The sequence below is a fragment of the Elephas maximus genome, chromosome 2 (assembly GCF_024166365.1).
Source record: "Elephas maximus indicus isolate mEleMax1 chromosome 2, mEleMax1 primary haplotype, whole genome shotgun sequence".
In the NCBI taxonomy this organism is placed as follows: Eukaryota; Metazoa; Chordata; class Mammalia; order Proboscidea; family Elephantidae; genus Elephas; species Elephas maximus.
In genome coordinates, this window is record NC_064820.1 from 165,838,022 (window position 1) to 165,860,230 (window position 22,209).

Consider the following 22,209-nt stretch of genomic DNA (forward strand, 5'->3'; position numbering starts at 1 on the left):
GCCTCTGGGTGGACTCGAACCCCGAAGCTTTTGGTTAGCAGCCAAGCATGTTAACCATTTGCACCACCCAGGGACTCCCCAAGATGAACAGTTCTTAGAAATTCAGCTGGGAACACCCAGTGAGCTGTCTCACCTGCCGTTTCTTTCCTCCCCGTGCAGACAGATCACCTCAGAGGGGGCCTCACAGACCAGACACGGGACAAGAAGGAGGGCTCTGGGCTCTACCACCACACCCAGCCCTGGAAGGACTTTTCTTTCCTGCCAGCCTGACCTCGCCCCAGCTCTGTGTCGGCCAAGGAAGGTGAAGCTGTGGCGAGCTGAGGAGGCCCTCAAGGAGTGGAGACCAGGGGTCACACAAGCGGCCCCAGCCCAGGCCCAGCAGCCAGCTTCTCTGCACTGCTGAGAACAGACAGCACCATGCTGGGCCCCCACCTCCCACCACCACCTGCTGGGCTCAGTGAAGAGGGTCCCACTCCCTGCACCTTTGGGATCCCGGATGGGAGCTACAGGTGTCTGGCCCTGGAGACCGAGGAGAGTGGCGGTGAAGAGGGCCTTCAGGGAGAGGTAGGGCTCACGGACCTGGAGGAGGATGGGGTGGCCAGCAGGAGTGGGGACAAGTCGGCCTGCAGAACCACCCAAGGGGCACTACAGCTGCCCAGAGCTCTGGGCACTCAGCCACCAAGCTGCTCCAGGGAGGCACGAGGTGGGTCCCAGCATGATGACAGGGCCAACCAGGACTGGGATGCAGCAAAGGCCCAGCAGGTGATGGCAGCCAGCCCCAGCCCCAGCCCCAGCCCCAGCCCCAGCCCTGGCCCCAGGGTGGCCCAGAAACCAGGTAAGCTTGCATTGCTTCTCTCCTGGTCCTTCATGCAGGGCTCCTAACCATATTTTCTCAAGATACAGAACAATCCCACACACAGCCCCATGGGCTGCCCAGATTAACAGCTGTGGAGAGATAGGGGAGGCTGTGCGTTACTTCAGTCTGGCGGTGCCACATCTAACCCCACTCTTTTCTCTGCCAAAGAGGACACATGAGGAGGCAGTGAGAGAAAGCCACATTATCAGGCTTGGTTCAAAAAAAGTACATCTCTCGCTCTCGTCTGCCCTTTAATCACAGTGTTAACAAGTGACTGTGGAGTGATGAGGCAGAACTCCCTCGTGGACGCACTGAGCGCCAGCTATGTGCTGGCTGCTGGGGAGGCAGCTCTGAACAAAACAGATGTGCTCACTGCCCCCTGGAGCTGCCGAGGCAGAGACTGAAGCCTCTGCTCTAATCTAGCTTATTCTAATCACAAGTGAGGAAACAGGCCCTGAGTGAGGGAGAGACTGCTTGAGGTCACTGGGGGTGTCAGTGGCTGAGGCGGGTCCACATTCTTCACCTGGGCCTCTTTCTTCCCTCAGTTAGAAGTGGCGAAAAGAAGCCCTGGTAGTGCACTGGTTAAGCACTTGGCTGCTAACCGAAAGGTTGGTGTTTTGAACCCACCCAGATGCTCCATGGAGAAAGACCTGGCAATCTGCTCTTATAAAGATTAAATGAAAAAAGCAAACCAAACCTGTTGCCATCAAATCAATTCTGATTCATAGCAACCCTATAGGACAGAGTAGAACTGCCCCATAGGGTTTCCAAGGAGCGGCTGGTGGATTTGAACTGTCGATCTTTTGGTTAGCAGTCAAGCTCTTAACCACTGAGCCACCATGGCTTCCTTGTAAAGACTACAGCCTAGGAAACCCTATGGGGGCAGTTCTACTCTGTCACATGGGATTGCTCTGAGTCGGAATCAGCTTGACGGTACACAGAGGTGACAAAAGTAGGGTCACCTGGGCTGCAGTGAGGCTCCAAGGACAACAGGTCAGAAAAGCTCGGTGTGCTCTGCATGGAAGGAAGGAATGATGATTGCTCTCCTGCAGGCGTCTGGAGTCCTCAAAGCAGGGCGGGGACAGGGAAATCCACACTGAAATCACCTCCAGGGGCCAGGCCCATGGAAACGCTGAAGTGGGTCCAGATGGGGAGGACGTGAGCCGGGCCATGCTCAGCTCAGGCGGGAGCCACTGCCAGCAGATGCCGGGGGCCGCAGCGTGTGGGGGGAACACAGACCTGGGAGGGCTCGTGCGTCAGGAAGCTGAAGGAACACTTCATTTCTCTGCGGGCGTTGCTGACGCCCTGGCTGGCGTGGCACCAGCCGTCCCACTCACCACTCTTCTGTCTGAAATAATTCTCTCTAGGCTCTGACCACCACCACCACCACCAACCGCCCCCCGCCCCAATGGCTACCAAATCACCCCTGGGGCCTGGGTCACACAGGGCAGGAGCGTGGGGAGGGCCTTCAATTGATCTGGGGCAGGTAGATGGAGCCTTGTGGGGGCCCAGAGAGGGCCCAGTAGCCTTGAACTTGGAGGTGGGACCTCACACCAGGGTAAGCTAAAATTCAGATCCCCTAGAGCTGGAAGTCTCCAGGACTTGCTCCCTGCCCTTTCATGGACCATGGCTGGAGGTTAGGACACCTGAGTGCAGATTCTGGCTTTGACTGCCTGCTAGCCAAACCCTACGCAAAACTCTTCCTCTTAGTGAGATTCAGTTTCTTCATCTGTGAAACTAAAATAAAAATATGGGCCCTACCTACCTCACAGAGCTGATATGAGATTGAAATGGTCTTAGGTACGGCAGTGTTTTGGAAATTTTAGAATAATCTAGATAGGCAAACGAGGGATGTTGATACTAATTAAAATTATCATCAGCTCAACTGTACAACAGCTACTATTTGTTAAGCCCTTATGTGCTAAGCCTCCTGTGCTTTACATGTACCGTTTAATTTAATCTCATCATAGTCCCCATGAGGGGCATACTGTTACTATCTCCATTATACAGATGAGAAGATCGAGGCTCCGAGAATATAAATGGCCTGTCCAAGACATATCACTAGCAAGCTGCTAAGCCACGACTCAACCACAGTTTTCTGAATATGGGGCTTGCACTCATAGTCACCACTTTACTCTGGAATTGTAAGGGAAAAGTGTTGTTTGTGGATACTTGGGAGTGGAAGAGACCGTGAGTGGAGGAGGTGAAGAAAGGGCTTCCTTTTTTGGTCCCTGTTGGCATTATACACTAGGCTAGGTCATTTTGTTAATATCTCATTCTCACTATCTTACTACAGTCTTTCAAAAACGCAGGCATTATTCTCCCCGTTTTACAGACAAGGTAATTGAGGCTTAGAGACTTAAGTCGCTTTGCCTAAGGTCACACAGGCAATGTTGGAGCTGCAACTATGATCGTTTTTCTGCTGTTCTCACAGTCTGGATCATTCCTCTTTTTAATGTCCAGCCAGATGGTCACCCAGTTCTGGCCTGAACATTTCTAGGGAGAGAGCAGGCAGGAATGATCTCAGGAGGCTGGAAGGGGCACGGAAGACTTCTTGGAGGTGGAGACAGGAAGGAAGCTGGGTCTTGCCAGAGAGGAGAAATCCAGGTGGTCTTGAGTCAGAGCCCACATTGGCCTTTCTGCTCCCTCGGGAAAGGGAGTGGCCAAAGTCCCTTCTCTTTGCCCAGAGATCTGGAGGGAAGAGGCCTATGGAGCTGCCAGGTTATTAGTGGATTAGAGCTTCCTTTTAAAGCTTCCCCCATTACCGCCAGAGGATTATAAGCACCTTCAGACAATTACAACCGTCCTTCCGCAATTATACCTGCCTCTCCAGAGTGCTCCCTGGCAGTTTTAAAGATGAGCCACATCTTCTGCTCTGGGCACTGTGGAGGCCTTCGTTTTTCAGGGGGAAGGTCGTGGGCATTTTGTTCTAAGGCCTGAGTACCAGCTGGCAAGGGCAGAAGGGGGTCCTTGGCAGGCTGGAGGGGTAGAGGTATGGAGAGGTGAAGTGAGCAGCAGCCTGCAACTCAAGTTTCCTGCCATCAGCTGCAGCCCACTGGGAGCAGGCATGTGGGAAGGCAGTTGTAATAGAGGGCTCGTGACCAGGCTCATGACAGTACTAGCCAGCCCATAGCTCACAAAGAGAGTCCCATACTACAGCAATCCTCTCTCCACAAAGTCTCAGCTGGTCATAAGTGGTAGGGCTCCTTGAGATCATTGGGCAGATTGAGACTCCGAAGGCCAGAGACAGCCAGTTTTTCTACCTCACTGTTCAGCTGCCAGGCACTGTTTTGTATGGAATACTCCATTTCATCCTCTATGAAACTATGAAGATCGTATGAACCTGTGAAGTTCATATTTTCTTCACCTTTGCTTTACAAACGAGGAAGCTAAGGCATAAGGAGTTTATGTGACTTGTCAAAAGGTTAGGGCTTGTAGGTGGAGGAGCGGAGATTTGAACCCTGGGCCATCTGAGCCCATACTCTTAACCACCCTCTGTGGTGCCTTGTTTCCATGGAGATGAGGCAGCCGGCTGTGTTCTTCCACCCACCTGGGGCTGGAAAAAGGTTGTTCAGACTCTGTGGGATTATGGAGGATTCTGCCAGCCTCACTGATTGCCCCTAAAATGCACTCGGGGAGACCTGGGACCCACTGCGGACCCAGCCTCTCCTTGGCCAGGCAGCTTTAGGGGAGCTGCTTTTCCTCCTCTCTAGGCCATTGGTTACTGGGGACGGGAGGACCTGGAGGATCAGGAGTCTTTCCAACTCTAGTAGACACTGTTTCAAGCCTCTGGGGTGGGGATGGGGCTTGGATCTGGGTTGTCAGATGAGCCTACCCCAGCCATGTCTGTCTTGTTGAGGCAGTGGAACACATGCCCATAAGAGCTGACAGTGGTCACTGAGCCAAGGACAAAGCAAAGCCCTGCTCCTCCGGCCTGTGGGTGTGAGGGCAACAGAGCAGGAGGCTGGGCAGGAAGCCCCCCAATCTACCTCCCATTCCCCCATATTACAGTGAGCTTAACAGGAGTGTGATGGTGTAGGAGAACTGCTCACAGGTTCACATATACCTCACATGTATGCTCATGAACATACACACTTTCACAAACACATAAACACTCATGTATACACACACGGTATAATACACCATGTTCTTAGACAAATGCTGACATGTGTATACACTCACATTTGCACACATGTGCACTCACACAACCATGCGTGGGGAATACACTAGCATACTCCCCCGCAGCCCCCCCTCACCCATGCACACCTAACATTCATGTGTGGACGCATGCCTCACACTTGCATACATAGCTACCCTCTCACCTGAAAACACACAAGCAGACATGTGCACACTTCCATGGAAACACATCTCCTCCCATAGATATACAGGTTAAAACACGGTCTTGTTTCCATTTTCGTTTGCTCACACACCTACATCTGAAATCTCTCTTGCAGGCATGTATCCTCTCCTACAGGCATATCCACTGTCACACACCTACGTACAGACTGAACGACTTTCTCTCCTTCTTCCTTTTTCCCATCTCTTTCTCTTTCATACCCACCCACGCAGTAATCCCAGCCTTTCTCTCTCTCTCACCCACACAGTTTGTTTCCTGGTTTCCCACAGACCAGCTGCAGCCACTTTCCCAGCACACGCACTCACAGGGTAGTTGACACCCTGCCCGATGCTAGTACTCAGTCCCCCCTCCCTAACTCCAGTGCTGACCTATGGCTGCCTCAGGACAAGAACAGCCACAGGGGCAGGGTCACAGAGTTGGAAGAAAGCTCTGCAGCCTGAGGTGAGGCATTCTGGCATTCTGGTGTGTGTATTCTGGGAGGGCTTGTCCCCTCTGTCACCTGACCTCCCACACTCTGAGCCAGCAGGGGATGTCCTGAACCCCGGCCACCTGCAAGCTCTGCATTTCACAGAACCTTGGGTGGGGTGGGCTTATAACTTCCTTTAGCAGAAATCTAAACACAGAGCCATGATACATAAGACAGATGAAAGTGGAACTGCCCTGGTGGAAGGGGTGGGGTACTTGGAACCCAGGGAAACTTCGGTGAAAACCCGGGCCACCATTTTTCCAAATGTGATTCTGCTTCAAAATCGTTGGGGGTGTGGAGGGTGCTAGCTATCACTCCTGTTTCCAAGCCTCCCCCAGCCTCCGGACTGGGAGGGAGGCTGGAATCTGGGAATCTGGACTTTTAACAGCATCCCCTATGATTCTGATGCACACTGACCCCTGCCGTGGGGCTTCACTGAGCCCAGTTGGAATTTCATTTGGTACAATGTACAGATGGGGAACTGGCGGCCACAGGAGCCACAGGCATCCCTGCCCTTGTTGCTGGCCCCCTAGTTAAGTCGGGGGGTGTCAGCAGGCTGGGGATACTTTGCTAAGCCCCACCAATGGAAACAGTTACTCTAGTTACTGGGGGTGAGAAAAAAGGGGAGATTCGCCTGAGGAGGTTTGATGACAGTCAATGACCTGCATCTGGATCTGACAGAAAACTGCAGAGGAAGTGTCAGTTATGGGGTCAAAATCACAAAGACAGATCTAAAAGCGGTTAACGGGAGTGACAGAGAAACGAAGAGGAGACACGAGCTGGGAAAAAAAAAAAAATTAGGACAGACAGATGGACAGAAAGATACAGAAGGTGAAGAGGAAACGGAGAGGTAGATACCCAGGCAGCAGGGACTGAGGCACAACGAAAGGAAAGAGGGAGGGGGAACAGGCCTTGAGACGGCGGCTGAGCCGCGGGGTGGGAGTCGCACCCCCGGGCTGGGCGGGGCGCACGGGGTGGGGCGGCGCTAGGGCCCTGGGGAGCGGGAGGCAGGAGCGCGGCTTGCTGCCCGCCCTGCGCTCCCGGCTCCCGGTCCCGGAGCAGCCGGCTAGGCTGTGGCGGCGGCGGCGGCGGCGAGGAGGGGGCTCGGGCGCCGAGGGGGCGCCGGGGGAGGGGTGGGGGTCGCGGGGCTCGCGGGGCTCGCGGGGCTCGCGGGGCGGGGCGCGGCGCACTGACCGACGAGGCCAGGTGCGCGGAGGCGGTGGCGACCAGGAGTGGGAGGACCGCGCGCGGCGGCTGGAGGTGAGTGAGGGGCGCGGGCCGGCTGGGTGCCAGCGCCTGGCGAGCCTCGCCCCTTCCCACCTGCGCTGTCCCCGGCGCTGCCCGGGAGAAGTGGCGCATCTGGGCTCCGGCCCCCGCACACGGGGTGACCTTGGCCATGTCGCTTCTACACTTCGGGTCTCAGTTTCCCCATCTGTACAGTGGAGGAGGGGGTGCTGGAGGCGTCTCGAAGCTCTCGAGCAGCTCAGGAGCCCCTACGCCTGGAAGCAGCACCCCGGGGCTGCGTGAAGGCTCCAGCCCTCGCGCCCCTTCCCGCCAGCGAAGTCGGTGGCCGGGGGCAGCCCCCGGCTCATGGGTGGGCATTAGCCCGCGCTCTGCGCACCCCAGCTAGCTCTGGAAACGGTCGCAGGGGCTGGACCCAGGAACACGGCGAGTTGGGCTCTGCCCGGGGTTGACCAACATGGGCGCCTGTGGGGCAGCGGCAACAGCGTACGCCGGGCCGGGCCGAGTCCCCCTTCCCCGCGGGCGGGGCGACTGGGCGCCTCGGTCTGGCTATGCGGGCGGGGCAAGTGGGACGGCCAAACCGTCACGCCGCGGGGAGTACCTGGCCCAAGCCCCACCTGGGGAAACTGAGGCCCCTCCTGAACGCCTGCAGGGAGAAGGGGGTCGCTGTTCTTAGCGCTCCACATCAATTTCTCACAACACCCCTGTTACCCCGTTCGCCAAGGAGGGAACTGAGGTCCTAGAGCTGAAGTTAGCAGCCCAGGTAGCCAGTGAAGGGCGTGGCTCCTTCCTAACCGGTGCACTGTGGAATCAGGAGTTCCATCCTGGGGCCCTAGCACGACGTTTGTGAGGAGCCTGGGGAAAAAAACGTCTCCTTTGCTCCCCCATCCTCACCCCAACTTATGGGTTTATACTTGATGGGGGCTGGGACCCTTTGTGTTCTATGTGTAGGTTGTCTAGAAGAGGTGGAGCTGAGGGGGAAGTAGCAAGGGCCCCATCCCCCCACTCTATCCTATCCTGAGTGGCAGGTGGCACTAGACTAAACCAACTTGCTGTGTGCCTTTGGGCAAGCCCTTTGCCCTCTCTGGGTCCCAGTAAGAGGGTTGGCAGGGTGGCTTCTCTGGGGGCAACTGCATTAGGGAAAGCTGCACTGGTGGTGGCTGTAGGTGCAATTGGAGGGTGCCTCAACCCCATCACTTTGGAAGGTGGAGGATAAGGTCGGATTCGGATCTTGGGCACTAGGGTGCACTGGGGCCAGGGACTGGAAGCCTTGCTGGTGTCAGCCTGCCCTGTCACCAACCCTAGTCTTGGCTCCTATCCCATGTTGAGGGGCAGAGCCACAAATGGCAACTGATGTCCTCCTCACTCTAGTATTTCCTACTTTACCTCCCAAGAGAGTTGAAGATACCTGGTTTGCTTGGGGGGGGGGGTGTCCCCTGCCTCTGTCTCCTTATGAGATCTTGGATTAGTCCCTCCCTCTCCCTGATCCTCAGTTTCCCCATCTGTACAATGAGAGGAGTAGACTAGCCTCAGTCTAGTGGGCCGTTTACAGAACCTCTCTCAGGCAAATTGTTGGCTGCTGTGCCACCCTTGCTCCTGACCCCCAGTTTTCTGTAAGTCAGCTTCCCACCCCCACCCTACTATTTCCTAAGTCAAGCTGCAATTGGAATCAGCATTTACATGATGAAAACAAGACTTTTAACTCCTTCCTTCCCCTGTCTGCTTGCCCTTCTCCACTTTCCTTCCCTAAGGTCTAAAAATAAATAAACCAAAAAACCTTTGATAGTCAGGTGCCTGGTACCTGGCTGATCCCTAGGCTCTTCAGCCAACATTTTATCCAATGCCCCCATTTGAGAGTTGGGGAGACTGAGGCCGAGTAGGGGAAGAGATTGCCCAGGGTGTTTCTGTGCATATCAGGCTGCAGAAAGCCCTTTCCCCGGGGAAAAGCAGCCTCTTGACAAGAGGCAGGAGCACAGGTGGCAGTGGAGCATCTGGAGAGATGGAGGAGCCTTCTCTCCAGCCCCTCTCCACCTTCTGGCCTGCCCATCTCCGTGATTGGCATCTGTCTCCCTGAGCTCACTTCGAAGATCTGGGAGGTGGGGCTGGGCAGGGGTCAGCATCCTCCCTCCCAGGTTCCCTCCACCTGCCAGTGCTGCCCTCCCACAAGACTGGGCGCACCTCTGGCCTTGGGGCCTGGCCTGGGAGGCACATTTTCCTTCAGGGTAGCTTCCAGACATGAGCTCATCAGAGTTACTGATGCCAGGAAGGGAGGGACTGAGGGAAAAGCAGGCAGGGCTGCCCAGATTGGGGCACCGCACCCCTTGGGAAGTGGAGGAGGTGCTGCTGGTGAGGACCTGCAGGTTCTGGGCCCGTCACAGTAAGGGGTGGGGTGGGGGTACGATAGGCTAGCAGAAGGTTAACCAGGGGCAGGGGGCAGGCCAAGTGCCCTGGGCTGCAGGGCAGGGACTGGGCCCTAGGCCCACCTCTGCCATTCACTTGCTGTGTGACATTGAGTGAATTCCTTACCCTTTATGGATCTCAGTGTCCCTGGCTGGCAGTGGGGGATGGGAATGGGGTAGTTCTTAGGCACTGGGGTTTCAGTGATGAACCAGACAGGTCCCTGCCCTCAAGAAGCTTACATTTTAATTGGGGAGCTAGACAGAACAGAAGCAAATAAATGAGGAGGATAATTTCAGAGAGATAAAAATGGTTGGAAAATATATATATATATATATGCCATGCTGCTGAGATGGAGCGCAGCTAGAGGGACTACTTTGAGTTGGTGGTTAGGGAAGGGCTCTCTCAAGAGGTAGCTTGGGAGTGGAGACCTGAATGTTATTTGAAGGTGTGGTCAAGGCTGGCTTCCTGAAGGAGGCATGACTGGAACTGGGGCCTAGAAGAATGGGAGGGATTTGGTTGGGAGGAAAGGTGTTCACAGCAACCCCATGTTTCAGAGTAGAACTGCTTCCTGGAGTTTTCTTGGCAGTAACCTTTCCAGAAGCAGATCGCCAGGCCTTTCTTCCACAGTGCCACTGGGTGGGTTTGAGCCACCAACATTTAGATTAATAGTCAGGTGCAAACCATTTGTGCCAACCGGGGACTTTCAGAGGATGATAAATGGTCTCAATTGGGTGGGTGAGGGGATTGGCTGTAGATTATGAAATACTTTCATCCCCCAAGGATTTCAGGCTGCAGATCCAGGGGAGCCCGGGGCCTGTGATCTGGGCTGAGGGGTGGCTGAGCCTGCCCACTGGGAGGCTGCGCTGAGTTAGATTGGTGTGTGTGTGAGCTCAGAGTTCTTTTGTGAACTGTCCCTGGACATTAGGCCTCAATGGCTACCCAGTGTGGCCAGAGGAGAAGTCAACGTGGGGACAGCCTTCAGGGCCTGAGGCTTATAAAAGCCCTCTCTCTGGAATGAAATCTTTACCAACTGGCTGCTGTCTGAAATTCCACCATCCTAGCTTCATCTTTTCCACTTGATAAGGCAGTGTAGTGTAGTTCTATGCTGACCTGCCCTATGCCACCACACCCCGCATCCCAGGGCTGCCACAAGTGGAGCAAAACTAAATCTGCTTCCACGTTACCTGCTTCCTGAGTGGGTAATGCATAGATCCTGTTGTTGGACCTCTGGGTTCACTTCCTGGCTAGCTGTGCAATCTTGAGCATATTACATAACCTCTCTGGGTCTTTGTTCCTCATCTATAAAATAGAAACAATAATAGACTCTATCTTATTCTGTTGTTATAAAAAATAACAAAAATGAGGTGATGATAAATGCTAAAAAAATTGTTGTTATTGTTAGGTGCCGTCAAGTCAATAGTTTTATTAACAGTATTATTATGGTTGACCCCTGTAAAATAGTAAGCCATCTTGGAACTCGCTCAGGTATAAACTACCTTTTGACACTTTGCCAGGAACAGGTTTTGGTGGTGGGAGGATGGGCATAGTGCAGTGAAAATGGGACTGGACTGAGTTGTAGGAATAGATGCTTGAACCCCCAGTCTTAGCTAATTTGCTGGTGATTTCGTGCAAATCATTTGCTTCCTCTGGGCCTTAGGTTCCAGTTCTAAGCGTCTGTGAAATGGGCTAGTGAGGATCAGAGGGGATCATGGGTGTGGAAGGGCTCAGTAGCCACCAAAATCATGGGGCCAGCAGGAGGGGCTGTCACCGTGATGGGGCAGGCTGGATGAGCCCCCGCAGACAGGAGAGTGGGCTGACCCTGGGGACAGGGGCTGCCCGGCCAAGGAAGAGAGGGGTAGCCCCTGGGGCAGGTACCAAGGGTGGGGCACCAGGCTGCTGGACTGCCTGGGAGGGGGCATGCTTAGTACTCAAGGGACCACATACCTGATCCCACCTGGTTCTTACCAGTGACTCTGCCCCTGTGTCAGGGCCCCCAGGGGTGTGGATCAGATACAGACTGTGACCACTTGCTGGACTGTACAGGGGTTGGAGGCAGTGGGTCTGAGTCAGCCAGTCATTTCCAATGAGCTCTGTGGTCTCTGGGCAAGGGAGTGGGAGACCCTTGCATCTAATCCTCCAGAATAAATCCCTTGGAGACTAAGAGAAGCATGCTTGATTGAGAAAAGCCCAAGTCCTGGGAAATAGTTAATGTTTATTATTACTTACGATGTTCCAGGGGCCTTCTAAGTTCCTTAATATATAAGGTTAATACTGCTATTGTCAACATTTTATAGGTGAGGAAACTGAGGCACAAAGAAGTGAGTTTCCCAAGGTTACACAGCTTATAAGTAGCCAGATTCAAACCCAGGTGGTCTGGCCCCAAAGCCCACGTGTTTAACACCTGTACGAGATGGTCTCTCCTGCTTTAGATGGTGTGCCAGAGGCTCAGAGGGGCCAAGACATCTGCCCAAGAACGCACAGCATTCCTCCTTGATCCTCATCATCCCTGTCCCTCAGGTCCTGGAAGAAGGAACCTCACTCGGTCTGGGGTCTGGGGCTCTGAGGTTGGCATTTGAGCCAGCTCAGCCTCTTCCCTTCCTGTCTTCCCTTGGGAGTAGGTCAGGGAGGGTCAGGTGTTGAGTGGGCTTGATGCGTGGGTATCTTTAGCATCTTAGAGCTTGAGCGGATCCCGCTAAGTGCCTGGGCTGTAATGAACTCCCATCATTGTATAGGTGAGGGAAACTGAGGCCAGGAGAGCAGGGACTGGTCAAGTTCACACAGGCAGAAGGGAGGCTCAGTTCTCCTCTGCTTGGGCCTCTTTCCATGCCACTGGGTCATTTCCCCTCCCTCCCTGGAACTCTTGTCCTGTCTTCTGAGCTGCTTGGTGCTTGTGGGCTCCATGAGGGGATGGAACATTAAGGACCTTCCCACTAATCCCCAAGGTGGCCTTTGCCCCAGCCAGGACACGATTCCTAATATGGGGTCCTTTGGGAGGGTACATGGAGTTGGGGGAGGGGAAAGGGGAGAGTACTGATTAAAAAATAGACTGTCACGCGCATGGGAACAAACATGCCACCACCCAGCCTGCGCCAGTTGGCTCCCCCATGCCCAGCTGCCAAGCCCCACTCCTGGCTCCTGCTGGGGCCCCGCCCACCCCCCTGGCTCTGAGCCTGAGACTGAATCCTCCCCAGCCACCTTCTCTCCCTCCTCCACCCTGCTCAGCCCCCAGGCAGATGGTGCCCTCACTGAGCCTGGTTGGGCCTGCAGCTCAGCTGGGGCTTTAAGTGGTGCCAAGAGGGTCTGGCGTGACCGCACACTGGCTGTGTGGCCTTGAAGGAAGCCCTTTCCCTCTCTGGCCCTCAAAAATAGAGCAGTGCTATCAGTTGAAGCTCTTTACAACTTTCAGAGCCTTTCCCAGATTCGTTCTCTCATTTAGGCCTCACAGACAGTGCTGGGAGGTGTGACTCCATCAGAAAGGTGATGTGACTTGGTGGAGGCCACACAGCTGGGTAGTGCTGAGCAGAGGCCTGTGCCCAGGTTATCTTTGTAAATCCCAGTGCTGTACGACTTCTCAGGGGTAAGTGAGGCCATGTGGAACCAAGGAGGTGGAAGGCTTTGCAAAAATGGGAACAGTGTTTGTATTCATTTTGTCTCTCATTCAGTCAACAAATATTTATTGAGCCCCAGCTATGGCCCAGGCACGGGCCATGGACAGAGCAGGGAAAATGACTAGCCAACAACCAAGATCTCTGCCCTGCGGGGGCTGCTTACCATCCGGTAGGGCACTGACGTGAAAACAAATAATAAAGGAATTACAAATCTGACAAGAATTTGGAGGAGAGGCGGAGGGTGCTATGGCAGGGGAATGCGACCTGACCTCCCAAGGGCAAGCAGGGAGGGGCTCCCTGAGACCTGTGAGCAGACCCGAGGGAATGAGGGACAAAAGGGTGCTAAGCAAAAGAGACAGCAGATACAAAGGCCCTGAGGTGAGATAGTGCTTGGCACCTCAGTCTACCTGGAAGAACACCTTGAAGGAGGGCCATCATGGCTGAGGGTTGGGGGTTGTAAGCACCACAAGTGGGGGAGGCTGCCTGGGGGGCAGGGATCCAAGAAAGGAGGGACAATTCCTGGTTCTGGCCTGGAAGCTGGTCTTGCCTCCTCTTCTTTCCCTCAGATGCGCATCCTAATTGTACCAGGAACAGGCCCCTCCTCACTCACCCAGTGAAGCAATGTGGTGACTGAATGCAGAGGGCGTGGGGCATCTCTTCTTCTCCCTGGGTCTTCTTAGGATTTTAATAACTACCTGAGGGCTATGTCCAAGGGCTATGGTGGTGGATCAGGGTTCAGATGTGGGCCAGAGAGGGTCATGTTCTAGAGCAGGAGGCCACAGACCCTCAAGCTGAGTGTGCTTCTGTTCAGGTGAATTCATATTCTCTCTTGTTCCTTGTGGAAGCATATAGTTGTGGACTCCCGGAGGTTCAGCTTTGGGCTGAAGTGAACCCTGACCCCTGAACTTGAATTGTTGCCTGTCCCCTGACCCGCTTGCTTCAGGTACCTCCACCCAATCCCAGAGCACCCCACCTCCCAGAACCTAAGTCCTGGTCTGACAGTCAGGAAGCCTGTATTCTGAGCCCAGCTCTGCTGTACACTCTTGAGCACATCCTGTTTCCTTTCTGAGCCTCAGTTTCCCCATCTGTATTATACGGAAATACTCTAGGTTTTCTATACTCAAAGTATGGCCCATGGGCCATCACCTGGGAACTTGGTAGAAATGCAGAGTCTCAGACCCTATCCCAGATGCCCTGAGTTAGAATCTGCATTTTAACAACATCCCTGAGTAATTCCTATGCACATGAAAGTACTCTAGTCAGTCAGTTTCAAACTTAAAAAAATTAAAAGCTATGGAATTTTCCTTCCTTTGCAAAGTTTTACATATAACAGAAGAACCACCCACTCTGTATTTATAGGGGCATATATAATAGGATCGCTATGAGTCAGAATCGACTCGACAGCAATGGGTTGGGTGTATAATAGGAGAAGTCCTGGTGGCGCAGTGGTTAAGAGCTGCAAAAAGATCAGCAGCTGCTCCTTGGAAACCCTATGGGAAAGTTCTATGTTGCCCTGTAAGGTCTCTGTGAGTCAGAATCAATGGCAACGGGTTTGGTTTTTGGTTATATAATAGGAACAGGCAGGAATGTGGAGGAGGGGGTTAGAGGTTAGGATGGGCATCAAAGGGGAAGAGGAAAAGGTAAAACTGTTCTGGTGGAAGAGGGTGGGGTTCCTGGTACCCCATTTCCTTAGGTCCCTCCGTTACCCCTGAGAGCTCCGGACCAGGTGGCCTATAAGAGCCCTTTCAGCTCTTATCTCTAGGGTGCTGGGCTCCTCTGTCCTATAGGTTCAGAAGGTGGGCGTGGAGGGAGGGTGCTTGATGGTCCACAGCTGGGTGACATCTTTCCCTGCTTGTCCCCATCTGGGTGTCCTGCCCTCTTCTCTTTCGAATCCCTGAAAGAGTAGCCGGTGCTATTTTTAGCATGACAGGGTGGCAAGGAGAGAACATCCTAGTGCAATATTTATGTCTCTGAGTCAACAGACTTACATTCACGGCTCTGGGAAGGCAGCCCTCTCAGGAGGGCCTTCGTCACTCCCGTGGCCAATGTGCCCACTGCAGGCAGGAGGGCAGCTTCCCAGGACCTACAGCCCACTCCTCTGGCCCTGACCATTCCTGCTCAGTGCCTCTAGCTGTAGGCTATGAAATACTACAGAAAGCTAGGCTAGAAGAGAGTTGCTCTGATGAGAACATTTCATTTTTTCAGTCATTCAACATATTTATTGAGCACATATTACATGCAGTTAGGTGTGGATGCACTGATGAATGAGACAGAAGTCCTGCCTTCAAGGGGCTTACGCTTGAGCCTGGTTTCCCATCATCACAATCATTACCACCAGGCCTGCTGCTAAGCCTTTGCACATTTGAGAGCTGATCCTCCCAATTACCCTGCAGGGGAGGAATTAAGAGACCCTTTTTTCAGGGAGGAGTCCCCTAGGGTGATGCAAATGGTTAAGTGCTCGGCTGCTAACCGAAAATTTGGAAGTTTCAGTCCACCCAGATATGCCTTGGAAGAAAGGCCTGGCAATTTACTTTCGAAAAATCAGCCATTGAAAAGCCTATAGAGTACAGTTCTGCTGTGACGCAAATGGGGTCACCGTGAGTCAGAGTTGACTCAAAGGCAACTGGTTGGTTTTTCAGGGAAGGAAACTGAGGCTCAGCATATACAAAGCTTGCTAAAGGTCACCATAGCTAGTGATCAGCCCAGCTGGAATTGGAACTCATATTGGCTAGAACACAATGATGATTTTAGATCAAGTGATAGCATGTAACGTTAAGCTTTGGGGACCCCTGCTCCACCCAGTGAGGGGGGCTTATGACTGGAAGGAAATTAACTGGTTGAGGTTACCCCACTCTCAGTGAGCAACAAGTTACTGGGGACTGGAAGGACAGGCTCATTGTGGGCTGGAATTCAAAATCATACAGAATCAGGTGATAAGGTCCCAAGTGACACGTCCTGTGAGGCTGTGCAGCTGATAGGCCCCAAGGTGGCACATCCCATGAGGCTGTGCAGAGGTCTCTGGCTAGAGTCGGAGACCAACACTGCTCCCCAGCCTTTGAGATCCAGGGCAAATCCCTTGGCCTTTCTCTGTCTCAGTTTGCTCATCTGTGAAATATGTAACAATCCCGTCTCTGATGAGATCCAATGGGAGTGAAGGTGCTAGGAAACTATAAAAGCACTGTGTGTATTCAAGTGCGGGGTTAAGTTATATATATATATAAATATATTTATTAAAGCTATTTTTTTGTTAATATTGTGGAGTCTTACTGTGTGCCATGCAACATTCCAGGGACTTCCCCAGGTGGTAGCTCACTTATAAACACATTTATACAATCATGGGCTGTAAACCCCAGTGGGTCCCAAGCCTGCCGTGCATGAGACTCCACTCCGGGAGCCTGTGAAAAGTGTATTTTCTGTGGCCCCACAGGTCTGGGGCAGGGCCCAGGAACCTGCATCTTGAACACACTCCCTGATGGATTCTGAGGAATCTGCAGGTTTGTCATCTGGCCCAGAGAAGGCAAGTGTCTTGCCTGAGGCCTCCCAGTGAGGTAGAAACCAGGTTGAGACTAAAACCCAGGCTTCCCACTCCCAGTGAGGTCTTTTTCCCCTACTCTTAAGCTGCCCTCGAGCACCCTAAAGGAATGAAACTGGAGGTGATGATGATAATGAGTGATTATGCTGGTAGCAGCCGCTAACATTTACGGTGCCTGTGTTAGTCATTTGACATGGCCTATCCCATTTAAAAAAAAAAAAATCTTTTTTTTTTTTAATCCCATTTAATTGCAGTAGGGGTACAAAGGGGACATTCTCCACACCACCGTGATCCTCTGGGGCATTTGAGCATCAGGCGGCAGATTTTAAAGTACCCCTGGAACAGGGAAGCCAGGAGTGCAGTACAGATACTGGAGAAGTGAATTTGAAACCACGCCATTGGTGCACGCCCCATTCTCTGGTAGCATGTGCCCTCGAGGCAGAGTTGTCTGGCCATTTGGCTACCTGAAGCCAGGACAGGCTGGCAGGAAGGAGACACATGTGCCCGCTCACAAGGTGTGTGTGTACCTGGTGCATGTACATCCATGCCAGTCAGCTCCACGAGTACCACATGTGCCCTGGGTACGTGTGCCACCATGTGCCTCCCTGCAGGTGCTCAGTGTGTGCAGATTATGTGTATGTCCTGCCCCTTCTGTGGGTGCCTCTGCATCCTCTTGTGTGCTGAGGGCGCATGCATGCCTGCACACGCTCTGCTATGTAGTGCAGGTTTGAAGCAACGCAGCACCTCTGTGCATGGGCATGTGTGGAGGCGGGTGTGCTGTTGCTGGCTGGGGCCTTAAGAAGTTACTGAGAATGCGGGTGTGTGTGTGTATGTGCGTGTGCACGCATGCATGTGCGAGGTGTTGAAACTCAGTAGGATCCCTGAGATCCCAGAGGGCAGAGGTAGAAGGGTCATTAGAGAACCTACTTTCCTTATTTATGCCCGCCTTCCCATATGCACACCGTCCTCAAACCTACCAGGGGCGACCCTGCCTCAGGACCTTAGCACTAGCCGTTCCTTCTACCTGGTCACTCTTCACCCCTAGACATGCACATGTTGCCTTCTTCAGTTCTTTCCTCAGATGGCGCCTTCTCGCTGAGGCTCACTTTGACCATCATATTTATATTACCATATATCTCCATATATTGTATCTTTCCCACTCCTGCTTTTTTTTTCTCTGCAGCATTTACTACCTGACTTACTTGTTTATTTACTCATATATGTATTATCTTGCTCCTTTATTAGAATGCAAGCAGGGATTTTTGTTTCTGTTCATGGCTGTGAATGTTCCTAGCCCTTAGTTGATATACAATAAATATCTGTGAAATCCACATACCACCTATACTTATTGAATTCTTTTCTTTAAATTGTCTAACTTTTGTTAGGGAAGCATCTACTTTAGCCTCTCCCTAAGAAGTAATATATTTGAGATCGCAGATTTAGTGTGTTTATTATACTCATCTTCAATAAACCTTTGAGATATATGTAATTATTAAGATTTAAAGTATCGGGGTACCACCTAAAATTCTTTTGCTTCCACTAGAGGTGTGGGGGAGCCCTGGTGGTGAAGTGGTTAAGTGCTCTGGCTGCTAACCAAAAGGTTGGCAGTTTGAATCCACCAGCCGCTCCTTGGAAACCCAATGGGGCAGTTCTGCTCCATACTATAGGGTGGCTGTAGGTAAGAATCGACTCGACAGCACACAACAGCAGCAACAAAGAAGTATGGGGGCACCAATATCTGGGAATCACTGATCCAGTCCCATCTCCCTTTGAACAGATGGGCAAACTGAGGCCCATAGAGGGTCAAAGATTAGCCCAGTGTCTGGCCTAAGTTGTGACAGAGCAAACACTGGAGCTGAGTCTCCCGACCTCCGGTCTTCTTTTCTTTTATAGTTTGAGGGAAAAGAGGAGCCGGGGAAGGGGGAGCAGATGAGTCAGCCTTTCCTCTGGCAGGAGATTCCTCTTGCTGGAGTGGAGCCAGACCTGCCTGGTAATTGGTGAATGGCGGTGGCTGGGCCATGGCAGGGTCAGCAGCAGTGGCAGCAGCTCTGGTCTCGCCTTTAGCACACCCAGGGCCATGGTGCCCTCTTGGCTGCTTGGCTGGGGCTCAAGCTGGGGATGAACCAAGTGGTGGGTGCCAGTAGGCTGTGCCTTCCCTTCCAGGAGTCTGCAGGCTGGTAGAGGGGGCCTGGGCACTGAGACCTGATGGCAAGGGAGGGAAAAAGGCCTTTGGTATGCCCGGCCACTGTAAGCCCGGGGCCTCATTCATTCCTACAGCAGGCCTGCAGGGTCAGGATTGTCAACCCAGTTTTGCTGCTGGGAAAATGGAGGCTATAGAGGTTTTGGGACTTACTCAATGTCACCTGTCTAGTAAGAGGCATTCTTAGTCTCCTGGTGCTGCTATAACAGAAATACCACAAATGAGTGGCTTTAACGAACAGAAAATTTATTTTCTCATGGGTTAGGAGGTTAGAAGTTCGAATTTAGGGAGCCAGCTCCAGGGGAAAGCTCTGCCTATCCAACCTGGGGGACAATCCTTGTCACAGCTTCTCTAGTGTTCTTCTTGGCATTCCTTGGCAATTTCCATGTGGCATGAATCTTCTCCGTTTTTGATTTGCTTCTCTGTGCCTAATCTGCTCTTTTTATATCTTAAAAGTGAGTAGGTTTGAGACACTTCTGAAACTGATAAGGCCTCATTAACATAACACAGAAAACCTTATTCCCAAGTGGGATTACGCCCACAGGTACAGGGGTTAGGACTCCAACACCTATTTTTGGAGGACACAAGTTAATCCATAATACCCAAGGTCACACATCTAGTAAGAGGTAGAGCTGGAATTCAAACCTGGTTCTTTCTGCTCCAGCACATTGGGTAGAGGTTGATGCTGGTGTCCCCTGTGTGGCGAGGATGCTGGGAGCTGGGGGGTTGGTCTGTTTCTGATTGTGGGCAGGAGAGGGAGACACTGGGAGACCAGACCCAGAGAGGGTTGGTGAAGGGAGGGGGAGAGGAAGAGAGACAGAGACCCAGCCTGGGAGACTTGTGCAGAGGTGGGTCTGTGCAAAAGGGTAAAGTCCTCACTTGGGCGTGCAAGCTGCTTTATACTTCATAAATCATTTCTGCAGGAACTTGCTCAACAGCTACTGTGCAACATAGAAGATAGGTGAGGAAGTGGGAGCTCAGAGAGGCGACATGATTTACTAAAAGTAGCCCAGCAAGTTAGAATCTCCGATGCCTCGTTTAGCGGAAGATAGGAGGTGAACAGTCTGCACCTCTGGGTGGATTTGGTAAAGGAGGGCTGCCTGGGGAAGGAGCAGGGAGGCCAAATGTATGAGGAATTGATAGGCTGCGCTAGAAACTGTAGTCCACTTACTAGCCAAATAATCTTGGTGAATTACAAAAGTTTCATGAGCCTTAGCTTTCTCATCTGTAAAATGGGGATAGTGGTACTCCCTACTTCACAGCTTGTGAAGATAAAATAAAACAACACAATAAAATAATGGTAATACTTAACCAAATGCCTGGCACATAAGAAGGGCTCAGTAAACTGCCACTTTAGAAACAGAGGCAGAGCATACCCGGCCTGTGACAGATTTGCCCACGGTGACCACTTGCCATGACTGAGGGATTCTCCACACCTTCTTTGGCAGATGTGAGCAAGCCTGAGACCCAGAGAGGTTTATTTAGCTCAGCCTGGGTGATGTGTGAGGAGCTGGTGGTGGATTTGTCTGTCTTAGAGCCCAGGCTGGTGAAGTAGCAGTCTAAGAAGCCCTGTCCCAGGACAGCTCTGAGGTTTACCCATGCTCTGTGACTCCGGCATGCTTGGGGCGCCATTATCATTCCTCCTGCGTTTTTACCCCTGGTTATTTATTTTTCTGTGAGGAAGGAATGTAGGGAATTTACCACAGGGCGCTGGCCTTCACTTTCGGCTGCTCAGCGGCCCCTTCTATAAGAGGGAAGCAGCCGAGACAGATGGCAGAGGAAGCAGCGGAGGGTCCTGGCTGGATCTGTGGCCTGAGCCGTGGGGTGATTATGTAACTCACTCAGAGGCCCAGGGCAGACACCACTGTTTCTGGTCTCTGGGCATGAGCCTTGAAGTGTACATAGCTCCCGTGGAATTGTGCCAGGATCATCCCATTCACCCTTGGCCTCTGGACAAGCCCAGATGGGTGTGTTTCTCTGTCAAAGGTTCCTTCCTCTCCAGCTGGTCTTGATTTGGGGCATGGATGGTGGCAGTAGAGGAGTGGGGTGGGGATTACCTTGAGCCTTGCAGCCTCTGCTGAGCCATCCCATTGCTTAGAATGCATCCGCATCTCCGTCCTTTAAGACCTAGGGCATATGGCACCCCCTCCAGAAAGCCTTCCCAGATTGCTTCATCCTTTCATCTGTCTCTTAAATTCTGTGTTCTCTGGACCATTTCATGGAACATTCTGTCTTTTAGATCTAACACAGGAATTTCAGGTTTCATCTCCCTCTTCACCCACAGACTTGTTGCTGCTCCCTCCCTCACCCACCCCCAATCTCCCCTTCTCCTAGGAACCACCCTCCAGATCTTAGATCTCTGGGGGAGATTCAGAGGAGCAAAATATGATTGTGAGAGGGCTTGTCTTGCAATCATTTATTCAATCAACACTTACTGAACCCCTCCTGGGTGATGGCCTCTGCTGGCCCTGGGCATTAGGTGAGGATGGAGACCTGCTCTGGCCCTAGGCTGGTGCAGGGCTAAGAGAAAGGGCCACATCTTTGTGGAGGGCCCAGAGTGTGCCCGGCCCCACACTAGCCCCTGGGAACCCCAAGATGACTTAGGCACAGCCCCGCCCCGGCAGAGGAACAGTTTAGAGAAATCAACATCTTCTGTGCCCTGGCTTGCCAGCTTTTTGTCTCCTAGATTAAGTGTATTCTCCGGAATGACGTGGCGTGGCAGTCCTTTCTGCATCCCAAGACTCCCAGGGAGCTGGGAAGGAGGGTGACGGAGCAGGAGGAGGCTCGGAGGATGCAGGTCTGGCTTAGTCTGGGTTCTGATCTTGGCTCTGTATGAACCAGCCCCTCCCAGTTTGCTGTGTACCTGGGGCTGAGGCCTGCCACACTCTGCACCACCCTTTCCAAGTCCCTGAAAAGCTACTGATTGTAGATTAGCAGTTAGATCCAGTAGAGCAGGCAGGAGGGAGGCAGTGGTTCCTGGCCCTGAAGGACACTGCAGCAGTGCCCTGGTCAGTGAGCAGGGAGCAGGGCTTGTGGCCTGCAGAGATAGCTGCCCGCTGAGGCCTGAGCTGACTCCGGAGCCCTTGTCTAACATTCCCCCAACCGACCATCCCTGCCTGCCTGATCCCAACCCAGTGCCAGCAGGCAGACACCAGGAGTTTGGCCAGACACAGCCTCCTTCCCTGGCGGTCTTGGCTTCTGAACTTTCTCAACCTGCTGTTTCCTCTGAGCCCCTTCCTGCTCTGAGGCATCTAGGCCAGGTTGAGAGGGGGTGGCAGGAGGGCTTCCTGGAGGAAGTGGCAGTTGGGCTGGGCCTGGGACAGTGGGTGGGGAAAGGGAGGTAGTATGAGTGAGTGTGCTTTGTGGGAGCAGCTCTTCAGAAGGAAAAGACCCCAGGCTGGGACCAGTCAGACTGCCTGGGTCCCAACGCTACTCTGCCACCTGCTAGCTGTAGAACCTGGGGGGTGAGTTGTTGTTTTAATTCTCTGTGTCTCGTTTTCCTCATCTGTAAAATGGGGATAAGAGACCCTCCCTTGTGAGTCACTGTG

The 22,209-nt window shown here is 52.8% G+C and overlaps 2 protein-coding genes across 10 annotated transcripts in view; both read left to right on the forward strand.

Annotated features, from left to right (window-relative positions):
• The window catches only part of NDST1 (N-deacetylase and N-sulfotransferase 1), a 173,150-nt gene extending 172,747 nt beyond the window's left edge, over nt 1-403 (forward strand). For all 8 annotated transcript variants that reach the window (XM_049874084.1, XM_049874081.1, XM_049874080.1 and 5 more), the window contains one exon: nt 160-403. In XM_049874084.1, the coding sequence (XP_049730041.1) occupies nt 160-403 (244 nt within the window). The remainder of the gene's footprint in view (nt 1-159) is intronic.
• Nucleotides 404-417: 14 nt separating this feature from the next.
• Nucleotides 418-22,209, forward strand: part of SYNPO (synaptopodin) — a 41,974-nt gene continuing 20,182 nt past the window's right edge. Inside the window, exon 1 of one of the 2 annotated variants that reach the window (XM_049874078.1) lies at nt 418-835. In XM_049874078.1, coding sequence (XP_049730035.1) covers nt 418-835 — 418 coding nt within the window. Of the gene's footprint in view, nt 836-21,414; nt 21,459-22,209 lie in introns of those variants that run through there. The other variant, XM_049874079.1, reaches the window with a different exon arrangement.